Raw genomic sequence first — 15,823 nt, forward strand, 5'->3', positions numbered from 1 at the left:
CTCAAAACATCTGGAGGGCCAAGTTTGCCTATGCCTGATCTACTGCAGCGTTTCTCAACCACTGTTCCGCGGCACACTAGTGTGCCGCGAGAGGCTGGCTGGTGTGCCGCGACGTGCCGTGACGAGAGGGGCGATTTGCATTGTCACGTGCCTGGCGGCCGCCAATTTACAACACTGACCCGCCGGAAAGCAATATTTCTCCTCCTCTTTCCCAAAGCTCAGTGCAAACGAGCCTGGTGGCCGCCAATACGCAACAATGACCCGCCGGACGGCTTGTGAAGCCTTATTACAGGAGATTGCAACCAACACAGCAATTGGCAAGTGTTTCTTACCATCATAATTATAGTCAATATAGGGCAGCACAGAGTTAATTTTTTAAACTTTTTTAATGGTGGTGTGCCTCGTGATTTTTTTCACGGAACAAGTGTGCCGTGGCCCAAAAAAGGTTGAGAAACACTGATCTACTGTATATTCCTACTTTTTAACCCAGGAAAATCTTCTCAAAAGTCGGTCGTCTTATACACCGGGTCGTATTTCTTATACGGCAAGTATATCCCAAACTCTATATTTTAACTGGAAAAGTTGGGGGTCATCTTATATGCCCAGTCTTATACGCCGGAATATACGGTAGTCCATTCCCCTGCAATGCAGGAATCCCAACTAGATCATACACGAAAGATGGCCACCCAACCTCTGCTTAAAAACCTCTAAGGAAGAAGAGCCCACCATATCTCGTGGGATATGTCTAACAGTCCTCGAAGGTGGGCAGTGCCACAGGGTGGAATGTTTTCCAAAATGAAAACCTCCAGGGTTTACTTTTTCATTGGAAAACATCCCATTTCATAAGTTCAGTAACAACAAACCGACACAGGCAGCCATGGCTGTTTCAAAGTGATCAGTTTATGTGTATTCAGTAAACCAAACCAAACGCCCTGAAACACCTTACTCTAGGGAATATTTATATTTAAAACTGGAAATCTTGCAATGCAAGTTTAACCATTTTCCAGTTCAAAGCATTGCTGGAAAACACATCACATGGAGGCACATTGTCGATAAGCACACTTGAGAAACTAAGTAAAGGTATCGGCACAGCTAAGAGCTGAAAACATTTTTACCCTACGCTAGGCAAGAAGCAGCTTATAAATAATAACAAGGTAAAATTAATATAAACTATGAGGGCAGTGGCCTGAAAGACAGGAGACACACAAAGAAAAATGTGCCCATTCTTAAAAGTTTCAGAGTTAAGAGTGTAATTATATAGTTCTGCATACATACAAGGTGGCCCAAAAGTAGATCTACAGAAGTAGGTTTACAGCTGAATCAAAGAACAGTCAAGAACAAAGAAAGTGGATTCTAAAGCAGTACAGCTACTTTTGGGCCATCCTGTAGATTCCAGCTGCCTTAAGGAGCAATTCCTCCCCAGAAGAGGTCCTGCAATATATTGGGGAGGAGTGTCCATGGCAGGGTTGCTCCTGTCACAAAGCTCTTCATTAGAGGCGGGTGGGTGAGAATAGATGGGTCACGAGAGTAGCTGCCCAGTTTTGACCAACAGCTAGCGAGTGGGACCACAAGGCCATCTCCAGATGCAGAAAGCTTCTTGCAATACTTCTAAGGCAGAACAGCAACACTGATCCAATGGATCCCATTTTATTTGCCACTAGGGGTGAGGAACATGTGGCCCTCCAAATGTGGCTGGACTAAAAAGCTCCACCAGACCATTGGCCATGCTGGGTCTGATGGGAGCGAGAGTCCCAATAACATTTGAAGGTTCTACATCCCCACCTTTACACAATCACTTCTTCAGCTTGTTCATTCTCTCTTCCACCTCCCGCACGACACTCTGGAGTTTGACAGCAGTTTTTGACAAGGCGGAAAAGCTTTCTTTCAGGTTTCCAACCCCCTCTTCTCTGCCTACATTGTCAAGGCCGTCAAACCACTGGCGGATCCCTTCCAAGTGCGCTTGGACAATCTTTTGCTCCTCCAGCTCTGCCAGAAGAGCCTGTTCGGCTGAGCTTTCGGCCTTGAGTTGTCGTTCCAGCTGGTCAATCTCATGCTGGAGCTCCTGAAACTGTTCTGGAGTGTAGCGGAATTCCTCTTGGCCTTTGTCTTCCGGAAGCAAAACATTTGGGGGGATGTTCAACACTGTTTTCAGAAGGGTGTCTTCCATTTTGCCAAAGAGGTTGTTGAAAATCTTCTTCATTAAAGAGAAGAACTGCTCCGTGCTCCTCCGGATTAGGGAAGGTGTGAGCTTATTGGGACGGATGCACTCCAATTTATTTAGAATCGTGTCCTCCACCACAAGCATTATGTGAGCAAGGTGGTCCTGGAAGGCTACAAAAATCCGCAACATGAACGTTTGAGGAGTGAAGCCGAAGAACTGGGCCTCGTAGGCCATGGGATTTACCGACATCTTTGCAAAACTGGCTACACAAACACAGCATGGAAGTCTGCAAAATAGAAAAAAGGACAGTGTTATAAGAGGTAAAAAAATACTGGACAACCCCATTGGCAGCAAAACAGTTACTGCCTGTTAGCTATTATTGTTATTATAGCTCAGCAAAGGGGGCCATTTATTATTATTATTATTATTATTATTATTATTATTATTATTATTATTATGTTGCCCATCTGACTGGGTTGCCCCAGTCACTCTGGGCGGCTTGCAGCAATTATAAAACTACAGTAAAACATCAAACATTAAAAGCTCCCCTTTACTAAACAGGGCTGTTTTCAGATACCGGTATCTTCTAAAAGTCAAATAGTTATTTCCTACTGTAATGTCATGTAAATAACAACATTCTGACATGACACAACATTGTAAACCTAGGAGAACAGGTCCAGGGGCGAATTTTTAGAAAAACAATGACATGAGGGAAGAGGGATGTCGGGGGGAGGGAGTGTCATGTGAACAAAATATGATCTAAACATTTGCCTGCTAAGAAGTTGCTATTCATCTTACTCCTGCGTTCTTGCGTTATTCACTGTGCTTCAATATATACATATACTAAATAAATGTGTTAGCTACGGTACTACTGTGTTTGTGGTCTAGGTTTCACCCACCAAAGTGTAATCCAGGTTAGCAGTAACTTTATAATATTTTCACTGGCGTTTACAAGCCCCTCAAAATCTGCAGTGCTAAAGATAAACTAAGAAAACGTTCAGTCTGGGAGAATGGTGTTTAACCAGTATTGTTAAATAAATATATTAGTCACTGTTTTTTAAGCAGAAGAATCTCAAAGCAACTTACAACAGCAGGCAAACTCATTTAAAGCAGCAAAAAGCAAAGAGAAAGCCTAAAAGACAAGTCTTAATTTTAAAAAGGCAGGATCAAAACATTATGAAGGCCACAGATAGTTATGTCTGTGATTGAACCCATAATTATTTCCTAGAGAAATGCCGGACCTTTAAGGGCAAGTTCCCGTTTCGAGATCTGGAGCTCCTGACCTGACTTCAGTTCTTTTCACCTTTCCAAGAGGGGATTCGAACCCACAACCACGTCAGCCTCTCCGGTGCAGCACCGACCTGGAAGCCCCTTTGCTTTTCCCGCCACTTTTTAGCCTTTCACCTCCTCGCCCCCCCCCCGGCCGCTCCTCTCACGCCCTCTTTTCCAGATCCGATCATAGAGATGGGGGCAGGCAAGAGCGACACCGTGGCTTCCAGTAAGCCGCCGTGATGGCGAACACGGAGCAACGAAAAAGTCAAGAGGGGATCGTTTCATTGGTATACGGTATTTTTTGCGACCTAGGACGGAACCGTCGTGCCGATTCATGCCTCTGCGGTGTAAGCATCCCTGTTGCAGGTTGCAGACTGGGATGAGGCTGAGAGAATCGCTGCCAACCAGACATTAAATAATATAATATATAATTAAATAATATAATAATCTAATCTAACGAATCTGCAGTTGTACGGGGGAGAGGTCCAGCTGAAGGGGTCGCCATCCCTACAGAGCTGCCATCACTGCAGTTCCTGATGAGGTTCCCTGTCTACGTTGCAGATTTAGAGATTGGGCGGAGATAATTTACAACAACCTTGCAGTGTTGCCCATGGTTGTCAGCTGTGTGTCGCACAGAGCTGAAGTTGAGGCTTAGGCCAACCCTGCAGGGCTGTTCCCTCTTAGCGTCAATGGGCTGAAAGAGGAGCGTTGACAACCCTTCGGTGTGTTGACTGAGGGGCGGTGGACTCCCAGCCCAAAGTCCCCTTCGACTGCAGCAAAGGCCAGCGGGCTCTTCTTTCTTCCTCAGAAACCTCCAACTCCACTGAATCATAGGAACATAACAGGAAGCTGCCATATATGGAGACAAACCATATGGGGCTACCTTTGAAGGTGACCTGGAAAGTACAACTAATCCAGATTGTGGCAGCTAAACTGGTGACTGGGAGCGGCCGCTGAGTCCATGTAACACCGGTCCTGAAAGACCTACATTGGCTCCCAATACGTTTCCAGGCACAATTCAAAGTGTTGGTGCTAACCTTTAAAGCCCTAAACGGCCTCAGCCCAGTATACCTGAAGGAGCGTCCCCACCCCTATCGTTCTGCCTGGACACTGAGGTCAGAGCCGAGGGCCTTCCGGTGGTTCCCTCACTGTAAGAAGCGAAGCTACAGGGAACCAGGCAGAGGGCCTTCTCCGTAGTTGCACCCACCCTGTGGAAAGACCTCCCACCAGCTGTCAAAGAGAAAAACAACTATCAGACTTTTAGAAGACACCTGAAGGCTGTTTAGGGAAGCTTTTAATGTTTGACATACTATTTTATTTTAATATTTTGTTGAAAGCCACGCAGAGTGGCTGGGGAAACCCAGCCAGATGGCGGGGTATGAATAAATAAATAAATAAATAAATAAATAAATAAATAAAAATATAAACTGTTGGGTCATCTGTAGCTCAGTATTGTCTGCACTGACTGGCAGCAGCTCTCCACGCGAAGCAGGTGCTCTGCCACTGAGCTACCACTGATGTCCCCGCAAGAAGAATCAAGTGTGTGTGTTCCTTAGAGCGTGGCTCACTCTTACCCTTATCCGCCTGTCTCTACAGTATTCTTAAGGAGACACGAGCCTCCTTGTCGCCTCTGCAGCATGACTCTAGAGTAATCTATTAAATCTATGGGCGCGAGGTTCTCGATTCCGATTGGGCTTGCGAAGGCGAAGGAAGAAGACGCTGATTTGCCGGAGCGCAGATAGAGGGCGGGCAAAAGCAAGGGCGGGGAAGGCTCTTGATTGGTCAATCGTCGCGGGCACAGATTGGTCGAGGCTGAGGGGACGAAAAGAGGCGAGGGAAGTGCTTAGGCGGCGCCGGCGCCAAGATGGCGTACCAGACCTTCCGCCAGGAATACCTGCAGGTGCCTCCCGTCACCCGGGCCTACACCACCGCCTGCGTCCTCACCACCGCCGCCGTGGTGAGTAAGGGGAGGAGGGAGGGAGGCTTAGGCCTACCCGCCGGGCCCTGTCTTCGGAGGGGGCGGGGCGAAGGGGCAATGCTCATTAGCATAGCCCCGCCCACGCCCCGCCTCCAGCATGAGGTCGCCCAGGCTGGGCTGCCTGGAAGCTCCCTCTCTCTCTCTTGGTGCCAGTCCATAAGCTAATGAATGGCCTGCTTTAAGCTGCTAATTAAGCCCACAATTCATCCCGCTCTTCCTTCTTCTAGAAATTCATGATACCCTTTTCAATATCCTCCCAGGCGCCCTGCGAGGTAGGCCAGCTCATTGAAAGAGAGAAACCTAGGAAGCTGCCTTATGCCGAGTCGGACTATGGTCCGTCTAGATCAGCATTGGCTACACTGGCCAGCAGTGGCGCTCCCAACGTTTCAGACCTCAGCCTTACTTGGAGATGCCATCAAGCGCTGAACCTGGTCTCCTTCCCTTGCAAGGTGGGCTGGGCGCTCTACCACTGAGTTATGACCCTTCTCCAAAGACTGGGTTTTTCATTTACGATTGAAGTGAGAGGACTGTGGCCCTCCGTCAGATGTTGGAGCATGGCCAGGGGTTGGGTACGGTGGGAGTCCCAGTGAGCTGCTGGTTAATGCCCTGCAAGCCTATGCTGTTGGGATTATGGGTTCAAGACCCACCCACCCACACTCCTGGAGGAGTGGTACAGCATCTGCTTTGCCTGCACAATTGGTGGCATCTCCAGGAAGCCTGAAATCATGGAGAGTTGCTGCCAGTCAGATGACTAAGCTCTTTAGTGACAAAACGTCGGATTACCGGAAAGACGTCTAAGCACTGAACCACTGGTATATCACAAGTGGGTGGTTTATTACTGCATTCGCAGTTGTTTAAGAAAAAAAATTATTTTGGAAAGAGAAGATATGAGCACTGAACCACTGATATATTACAAATGAACTCTTTATTTACTGCATTTGCTATTCTTTAAGATAAAACCTCTTTGGGAAAGAAACTACTTTTGCCCTTTTTATGGAGGACGTTTACTGATTGTTTAGGGACGCGGGTGGCGCTGTGGGTTAAACCACAGAGCCTAGGGCTTGCCGATCAGAAGGGTGGCGATTCGAATCCCCCTGATGGGGTGAGCTCCAGTTGCTCGGTCCCAGCTCCTGCGCACCTAGCAGTTCAAAACCACGTCAAAGTTCAAGTAGATAAACAGGTGTTTCCGTGTGCTGCTCTGGTTAGCCAGAAGCGGCTTTGTCATGCTGGCCACATGACCTGGAAGCTGTACACCGGCTCCCTTGGCCAATAACGCAAGATGAGCGCCGCAACCCGAGAGTCGGTCACGACTGGACCTAGTGGTCAGGGGTCCCTTTACCTTACTGTTTGTTTACAGATAGTTGCCTTGGTGATATTATCTTGTGCTGATAATAGTCATTGTATCACCAACCTGTTTATTGTTTTATTGTCAGTCGGCAATACAGTACTAAGCTGGTTAGACCAGTGGCCTGATTCAGTATAAGGCAACTTTCTGTGTCCCCTGCATCTCTAGGAGCTAGCCTAGTGTAGTGGTTAGGCTTTCGGACCAAAAGTAGGGAGCAACTGGGTCCACTGGCCACGAAGCTTTCACTGGGGTGACCTCAATGCAACAGCATCTTTCAGTCTAACCTACCTTCAGGAATGTTGTGGAAGTTAAAGTTGGCTCAGGAGAACAGTGTACGCTGCCTTGAGCTCCTAAGGTACGGTAGTTGGGTAGGAGGAAAATGTAGTGAATCTGGGCTTGGGGCCATCTGTAATCAAAACACAGGTTCTATGCCTGAGCTCAACACTATTTTCCAAAACCAGAAGATCATTGAGAATTGGCTGCTCCAGTTAGTAGAGGCTCTCTGTGGCCTTTTCTGGCTCTGCTGTTTTGAGAATCTTTAATTGGCCATGCCAGCAATTGTTCCTTTGACCGGTGCTCAGAGCATGTGCTCTACCAATGAAGTACTCCACCCCTTCCAGTATATGAGCCTTTCATTTTTCTATTTGTTTGGTACTCCCATTTACCAGTGGCACCTGGAGTGACAGTCATAGCTGTGGTTAATCAAGTCCAATATTGTCCAAACTGTGGTTAACCCAAACTATACTTTGCAAAAGTACACGGGTTTCTTTTTCTTTCCCTTTTTTGGGTATATTTTTTTTCATTTTTGAGAATAATATCTAGGCACAGAATAATAAAAATGTCTGCAACGGTACAGGTATTTGTCTTTTTTAAGTTAGTAACAGCTTTTGCAAATGTTGATGAATTCAATACATCAAGTAACAATATAACAAATAACTATTAACACACCCCCTCCAATAAAATTGGGACACTGGCCTGAATCAACATGTTCTTCTTAGGCTCTTAAGTGGAAAGATCTGAAAATTGGAACACAAGGCAAAGCTGATTGACATACTAGCTCAGCCTTCACAAAACTGGTGACCTCCAAAAGTTTGGAGGGCAGTTCCCATCATGCCCAGCCAGCATTGCTATAGATCAGGCATCCCCAAACTTCGGCCCTCCAGATGTTTTGGCCTACAACTCCCATGATCCCTAGGTAACAGGACCAGTGGTTGGGGAAGATGGGAGTTGTAGTCCAAAACATCTGGAGGGCCGAAGTTTGGGGATGCCTGCTATAGATGGTGAGTTGTAGTTCTACGATGACTTAGGAACCCAGGTTCGCCAAAGGTGTATTGGCACCCAGTGGTGTATTTGTAGGTTACATTACTGAAGTAATTCTAAGCTCTTTTGCATTCTCCTTTGTTTCAGCAATTAGAATTAATCACGCCATTTCAGCTGTACTTCAACCCTGAACTAATATTTAAACACTTTCAAGTAAGTAGATTTTGCTTTGGGGTTTTTTGTTTTGTTTTGCATGTCAGTGACTTTTAAAGGCAGTTGTTAAAGCTGTGTTTCCACAACTGAAAAATCACTGCTATTTTCACACTAGTGGAAAGAAGCAGTTGAGCAAACTACCTCTCCAACTGCGAGATGTTTTGGGGTTGCTGCAGGTGGAATTTGAGGGTTTGGGTGGGACAGACACAAGTGCTTCTGTGATGGTTCCAGGCAATGGTTCCATGCATGTTAATACCATTGAGCGGTAATAGAATGATTGTCCTCTTTTAAGTGGAAGACTAAATGCAGCCTGATTACATCATGCTATGATGGGAATGGGAGCCTGTGTTATGTAGCCTGATTACATCATACTGTGGTAGAACGGGAGCCACAGCTGGATCTGCTGTGATTTTGTTTTCATCTTGTCTTTAAGACACCAATAGAGAAAAGAGTGGTTGAAAGGCTGAAGATTCAAATCTGGTAGAGTAGTTCAGGAGATTGCCATTTTAATGGTTGAGGTTTGGGCCCACCTGTTTCAATCTTTCATCTGTGGTCAATCTCTCTTCTTCCTCTTCTGCATTCTAAAACCTGGACCCATTATGAGAAAACATCAGAACCAGCCCTAACTCTGTGTTGCCCAGAACTGCCGTTTTTTAGTGGAAATGTGACTTCTTTGCTAATGTTATTTAACATTTTAAAAATTATTCAGATCTCCACTTTCACTTTTTTATACAATGTAAGCATTCTGGGTCTTGTCAAATTTGAGTTCTAGTCAAAGAGTTGACCCATGGAAATGAACGGAGCTTTCACTTAGTGATGACAAAAAGGTGCTCTATGCAAACTCAGATGTTAATTATTTCATTTCTGTCTGATTAAAGAAAGGGAAGAAAATACATTTTCTGTGGGATATGGACTTAACTTGTGCATTTAATTCATAAGCCAGGGGTCTGATCTGCCCTCCCAAGACCCCACTGATTTCTGGTGGCAGTGGCAAAAAATTTAAAAAGTAGACAGGGCGCTGGACTGGACCTAGTGCTTTTACTTCCATCAGATTGGTTGCTTGGTAAGGAAAGAGTGAATGAGGCCTGAAAGGTTAGATGATTTAAAGCAAATTGATATTCCTTCTAATTAAAGCAATGAAGCATTTCCTGAGAGCATGCAGGTAACAAACATCTGCTCCCCCATCTGTTTTGCAGGTATGGAGGCTCGTAACGAACTACCTTTTCTTCGGACCAGTTGGATTTAATTTTTTATTTAATATGATATTTTTGTATCCTTTGTTTGAACGGCCTAAAATTCCTCAGAGCACAAAAATAATTATTGAAGGTTTGTAAGAACCTCTCTGAAAAGGCTTTTCCAACACAAAGCTGGCAGGAGCTGCTTCTCTCAAGTTCAGCCTTTTGCAGTGACCAGTTCATTCAAGGGTAGGTCACTGGTCTGTCTCTGGCCCTCCTTGTGGATATTCAAGGGCTGCTTGGCCTTTGAACACCCAGTGCAGGCAGGAACATTGCACTAGGTGAAAATATTGCTTCACACTCTACCTCAAGACATTCCATGGGATGCTCATCCTTGATGTTTTCGTTACTAATATTTCTTCTTCTTCTTCTTATTATTATTATTATTATTATTATTATTATTATTATTTATTTATTTATATCCTGCCCATCTAGCTGGGTTTCCCCAGCCACCCTGGGCGACTTCCAACAGAACATTAAAATACAATAATCTATTAAACATTAGCAGCTTCCCTAAACAGGGCTGCCTTCATATGTCTCCTAAAAGTCTGGTACTGTAGTTGTTTTTCTCTTTGACATCTGGTGGGAGGGTGTTCCATAGGGCAGGTGCCACTACCGAGAAGGCCCTGTAACTTGGTTTCTCGCAGCGAGGGAACTACCAGAAGGCCCTCGCCACTGGACCTCAGTGTCCGGGCAGAACGATGGGGGTGGAGACGCTCCTTCAGGTATACTGGACCGAGGTCGTTTAGGGCTTTAGTGGTTTGTTCTGGAAGCTGCATGAGGTATATGAAACGAGAGGGAAAGCAGTGTTTTGAATAAATATATTTGTAGTCCTTCAAAGCGGATGAACCTTGGTACAGTAGCCCTATTGCTAAATATAAATACACCACTACACTACAGAACCCTGAAGTGAAAATATGTTGGCTATTATCTGATTGTGATCTGTTTGTCATACAAAACAGTCCTATTTGCTAAAGCCGCTAAAAGTATTAATGCTAGCTATATAAAAGACAATGTTGTAGACTGCACAGGTGATTCACTAATTTGGCTTATTGTAAATGGATATTTATCTCTGGATTTCTTTCATCAGGTTTTAATTGACTGGCTGGATCTGTAATTGAATTTGTAATGGCTTTTAGTCAGACACAGTAAATGATTGACTGACTAAACATAAATGCAAATTCTTTAGAAAGTCCTGTGCTTAGATGAAGGCCAAAGCTACAAAAACAAACTGCATAAGGGTCAGGATTCCTCTGTTGCAAGACTCACATTGAGATCAGCTGGTTTTCTTACTGAGTTTTGTTACACCTTTAAGCGGGTTTGGGTATTGTGTTCTTTCTGCAGAAAAGCAACTTGAGAATTTATCGGTAGAAGGAAACCTTGTTGGCTGAAATGCAGCCACTTTGGACAGGAAACTTCCCCTCCCCTCCTTCATTTTAATGCTGGTGGCTACTGAGTTCTGGGAAAAGTGGAGATGGTCCTTGCCATAGTAAGTTGGCAGGGTTGCCCTGGCAACCATATCGCTTGGCTAGATGGGGAATGAGGCAGGCTGAGAAACTGATCCTTGCTGAGATTCCCCAGAGTTATTTTCATTTTAGCAGATGCCCCTGATGTATGAGTTATGGAGCCTTGTTTGTCCATTTGCTTTGCTTCTGTTAAGAATGTTGGCACATTTTGTGGCCGCTTGGTATGAAATCAGACTGGAGATGCCCCTCCTTGCTGGCTTCAAATCCTTTCCCTCACCCACCTACCCAAATCCCTTCCGATACCCAGAGACTGGTTTCGGGAGCTCTTTGAAACTAAAATGTGGAACGTATTTTTCATTTCCCTGCAAAGATAAAAATGGTAAATGCATGCCTGTTATCAAGCATTTTTCCTGATCTTAATAACTTCAGATACCGCTACTGCCGAATGCTTGAGGAAGGATCATTCCGGGGCCGGACAGCAGACTTTGTATTTATGTTCCTTTTTGGTGGACTATTAATGACTGTATCCTTTTTGGTGTTGAGATAAAGATACTGTGAGACTGAAAAGAGCTGAATAAATCATTATAGCAAAGTGGTTCTCCAGTTTTGCAGCAATCCTTTTAGGGTAGGTTAAGAGGAGTATGGATGACAGGCCGAGGTGGACTTTGTGGCTCGCATGGTGACCAGGACCTGGAGCTCCCTGGTCCCAGTGAAGCATTCCCCAACATGGTGCCCTCCAGATGTTTAGGATTCCAACATCCATCAACCCCAAGCGGCAGGGTCTGTGCTCCTGGGTGGTGGACGTAGTGTGGCGTAAATTAGATTGTTAGACTATGACTTGGGAGACCAGGATTCAAATCCCCACTGAGCCATGAAGTTCACTGGGTGACCTTGGGCCAGTCACCATTTCTCAGCCTAACCTACCTCACAGGGTTGTTGTGAGGGTGAAATGGGGAGGAGGAGAACCACATACACCACCTTCAAGCTCTTTGGAAGAAAAAGGTGGTGCACTAGGAGCACTAGATTTCAGAAGGCTGCTCTATGCAAACACACAAATCAGAATGGAAGCAGTAGCTCCGAACCATGTTTTCCCTGTTGTGTGTTTGGAAGCTCAAACCGTAGTGGGGATTCTAAACAATGGCTAGCACAAACCATAGCTTGGCATGATATCTTAACTTCTTGTTTCGGCTTTTGTGATAGGGCAGAAAAGGAAGTTGATAAATCTTGTTCATTCATCGGCTTATTTTGGGGGGGGGGTCAAGATTTGGATTTTTTAAAAAGAATGAACTGAACAAGAAGCACATCCTGCAGTATTGCACCATTGGCCTTCCTGCTGTTTGTTTTTCAATGGTTATGTTTTCTTGACATGGGTGCAGCCGCTCTTTCTTTAACCACTCCTCCACCAGCTTTTTGGCTTGTTTGTCAACTTGGTCTTCCTAGGACAGGCATTTACAATCATGTTGGTTTATGTCTGGAGTCGCAGGAACCCTTTCGTCCGCATGAACTTCTTTGGGCTTCTCATCTTCCAGGCTCCCTTTCTTCCCTGGGTCCTCATGGGATTTTCACTCTTACTGGGAAACTCTATTATTGTTGACCTTCTAGGTAAGGCGATGGTGGTCATTCAATCAGTATTATTATTATTATTATTATTATTATTATTATTATTATTATTATTATTATTATTTAATTAACCATCCCTTCACTCTGAGGTCACGGAGCTTTGGTGAAAGTCTGGCCTTTTTTAAAAATAAAATAAAATGTGTTTATTGAGTTTCCAGAAACAGCAGCATACAAACAAGCCAAGATTGAGGACTGTGTGGAGCACATTTAGAAGGTTCTGAATATTTCCCCTTGACTTTAGGTATTGCTGTTGGTCATATATATTTCTTCTTGGAAGATGTCTTTCCAAATCAGCCTGGGGGAGGAAGGCTTTTGAAAACACCATCAATTCTGTAAGTGTCTTCCTGTATAATGGTGGGTTATTATTATTATTATTATTATTGGGTGGGGGTGGAGAGAAACTGTCCCAAAACCAGTCCAGAAAGGGAATTCTAAAACTAGGATGTTGCCTTTGTTTCTGGGACCATGAAGGCTAAACACCTGTCTCTTGAAAAAGCTGAAATTCTACCAAAGTCTACCTGACTGCACACAAGAGCTAGATGGAACCTCCTACACTGAAGGCAGTATATCTCACTGATAGAGATGATGCTGTGCATGGAGAAATTCTCAAGCACCATCCCTTAGCTCAAAGGATCCGTTAGCAGGTGCTGAGAAAGATCTCTCTGAAACCCTGGAGAGGTGTTGCCAGTCAGAGTAGACAATAATCAGCTAGATGGACCAGCGGTTTGGCTCTGGATAAGGCAGCCACATATGTAATTGCAAAGCTCTGGGTGCCGAGGGCTGCTCCCAGGTCAAACTTCATGCTTTTGAGTGTGAAATAACATTGAATCTGAAAACGGATGAGAAAAGCCAAGTTGCCACAACCATACCACACTCCCGCAGAAGGAGTGATCTAGTTCGTATCCACAGGAGAAAATAAGATGCACCAATCTATGTTCTTTTCAAACAGGGGTTTTTAATTCATGTTCAAGGTGTATGCTACCTTGAGAAAATTGCACTGGGTGTCGTGCATAATACACAAGACATACAGCAATAAAGTAGCAGCAGCACATCAACGTTAATTCCATAATAATATTCCAGTGAGTAACAATTCAGACTAGCAGAGTGCCAAAGCAAGTATTCCTGATAATCTGGCCTGGAAAGGGATGGCTCTTCTTTAGGACAAAATTTGACCCACCACAGGTTTGCCAACCCCAGAGTGAAGGGTGCACATGGGCAGTGGGCCACAGTGGGGTTTGGGGGGGGGGCTGGCTCCTTTCTTATAATAGCCCTCATGGCAAAAGTAGTTGCCAACCAGGTTACAGCTTTCTGTACTTGATGACGTGTGAACTTTTAAAAAATTATTATTATTATTATTATTATTATTATTATTATTATTATTATTGCTTTAACAGAAAAGCCATATTTGATACACCTGAAGAGGATCCCAATTACAACCCTCTCCCCGAAGAACGGCCTGGAGGCTTTGCCTGGGGTGAAGGCCAGCGCTTGGGAGGCTGAACAGAAGACAGGCTGGCAGATGTCCTAGACACAGGGACCTTTCCAGAGACACTGACCTGGAGAACTTTTCCGGAGATTTATCTGCTGTCTTGTGGATAAAGGAAGTTTTAATAGCTTTACTAGTCTGAACAATATGATGCACTTTTTTTCTTTTTTTAAGGAAGGGGTTCGTGGGAAGATGCTCTAATCAAAAGACCTATTCCAGGAAATTGACAGCAACAGCAAACCCTCACCAGGGCTTTAGTTGCATTCCTGGGTTCAGGTGTGGATGATCTTCTCCAAGCCAAGGCAAACTGGAAGTGGAACTTTCGCAACTCATTTAATGAGATCATCAGTTCTTGTGTAAAAAACAAAATATATTTCTAAGGCATTCTCCATCCCCATTTATTTGATACAGAGACTGGAGAACTTCAAAAAATGATTAAAACTTTTTGATTTTAGTTTTTCATTCGTGTTTGATTACGTTTAAAACAACTGATGTCACTTTGATTTTTGACTGTGGCACAAAATGCTCCCGAAACAAACCAGCAAAGAGGAGTTGGTTTCTGTCTTCAAAGACTTGGGTGGATCCTTTAGGTAAAGTAACACTCGGAAGCTTTAATGCTTTACGGAACTTGGCCTGCTGTCATGCCTGTGATGTGAGACTTATTCTGGGCAGGGATTGGCGTATCTGAATAATTAACATTGTGTGTACGTATTGCGTAAAATGTGGAATTTGGACCCAGCAGTTGAACACATTTTGGCTTCAGTTTATCTTAAAAGAGAATGTTTCTACTTTGTTGTGCTGGTAGTGGGAGGGCAACTTGTATACTGTTGTTATACACTGATGCTCTGAAGGAATAGATTTTTTTCTGCAGGTGAGTGCTGTTCTCGGGGACACAGTTATTTACATCTGAATTTAAACAGGATCAGGATCACAAGCTAGTGCAGGTGCGGAAGTTATCTTTGACTTAAGAGCACAATTCTAACCATGTCTGGTCAGAAGAAAATCCTATTGAATTCAGTGGGGCTTAGTTCCAGGTCAGACTTCCTCAACCTTGGCCCTCCAGATGTTTTGAGACTACAATTCCCATCATCCCTGACCACTGGTCCTGCTAGCTAGGGATCATGGGAGTTGTAGGCCAAAAACATCTGGAAGGTCGAGGTTGAGGAAGCCTGTTCCAGGTAAAAGGAGTTGGAACTGCAGCTTGAGACTATGATAATGACCACACTTACTGTTAGGTCCAGTCGTGGACAACTCTGGGGTTGCGGCTCTCATCTTGCTTTATTGGCCGAGGGAGCTAGCATACAGCTTCTGGGTCATGTGGCCAGCATGACTAAGCCGCTTCTGGTGAACCAGAGCAGCACACGGAAACGCCGTTTACCTTCCCGCTGTAGCAGTACCTATTTATCTACTTGCACTTTGACATGCTTTCGAACTGCTAGGTTGGCAGGAGCAGGGACCAAGCAACGGGAGCTCACCCTTTTGCAGGAATTCAAACCGCAGACTTTCTGATCTGCAAGCCCTAGGCTCTGTGGTTTAGACCATAGCGCCACCCGCGTCCCTTATGACCACACTTACTACCGGTAGAGAAGTAAAACTAAATCCTCATGGATGAGGAGGATTACAGTGGTTACTAGCCATGATGACTATGCTCTGACTCCTGTATGCAGTAGTGGTTCTGTATATCAGTTAATGGAAGCCATAAGAAGGGAGTGCTCTTGTGCTTGGGTCTTGCTTGCAACTTTCTCGCAGACACCTGGTTGGCTGCTAGACTAGAAGAGCCTTGGGCC

The 15,823-nt window shown here is 44.8% G+C and overlaps 2 protein-coding genes across 6 annotated transcripts; one reads left to right on the plus strand and one right to left on the minus strand.

Moving 5' to 3' along the window:
- Positions 1–58: 58 nt before the first annotated feature.
- MIS12 (MIS12 kinetochore complex component) lies at positions 59–5,071 on the minus strand. 4 transcript variants are annotated; one of them, XM_035139869.2, is made up of 2 exons: positions 5,008–5,071; positions 59–2,447 (listed from the first exon to the last, which is right to left on the minus strand). In XM_035139869.2, exon 2 carries the CDS (start codon positions 2,408–2,410, stop codon positions 1,793–1,795), a length of 618 nt encoding a protein of 205 aa, XP_034995760.1. In that variant the 5' UTR covers positions 2,411–2,447; positions 5,008–5,071; the 3' UTR covers positions 59–1,792. The 4 variants fall into 4 exon arrangements, with proteins under 4 accessions (XP_034995760.1, XP_034995759.1, XP_034995758.1 ...); XM_035139868.2 differs by lacking the exon at positions 5,008–5,071 and adding an exon at positions 3,465–3,567; XM_035139867.2 differs by lacking the exon at positions 5,008–5,071 and adding an exon at positions 3,445–3,567.
- A 167-nt stretch (positions 5,072–5,238) lies between these two features.
- On the plus strand, positions 5,239–14,490 carry DERL2 (derlin 2). Of its 2 annotated transcripts, XM_035139862.2 has the most exons (7): positions 5,239–5,390; positions 8,164–8,229; positions 9,426–9,499; positions 11,360–11,453; positions 12,337–12,532; positions 12,792–12,882; positions 13,945–14,490. In XM_035139862.2, the coding sequence occupies exons 1-7, from the start codon at positions 5,298–5,300 to the stop codon at positions 14,048–14,050; spliced, it is 720 nt and encodes a 239-aa protein (XP_034995753.1). In that variant the 5' UTR covers positions 5,239–5,297; the 3' UTR covers positions 14,051–14,490. The 2 variants fall into 2 exon arrangements, with proteins under 2 accessions (XP_034995753.1, XP_034995756.1); XM_035139865.2 differs by lacking the exons at positions 9,426–9,499; positions 11,360–11,453; positions 12,337–12,532; positions 13,945–14,490.
- Positions 14,491–15,823: the final 1,333 nt, after the last annotated feature.

Source organism: Zootoca vivipara, chromosome 15 (genome assembly GCF_963506605.1).
Source record: "Zootoca vivipara chromosome 15, rZooViv1.1, whole genome shotgun sequence".
Lineage (NCBI taxonomy): Eukaryota > Metazoa > Chordata > Lepidosauria > Squamata > Lacertidae > Zootoca > Zootoca vivipara.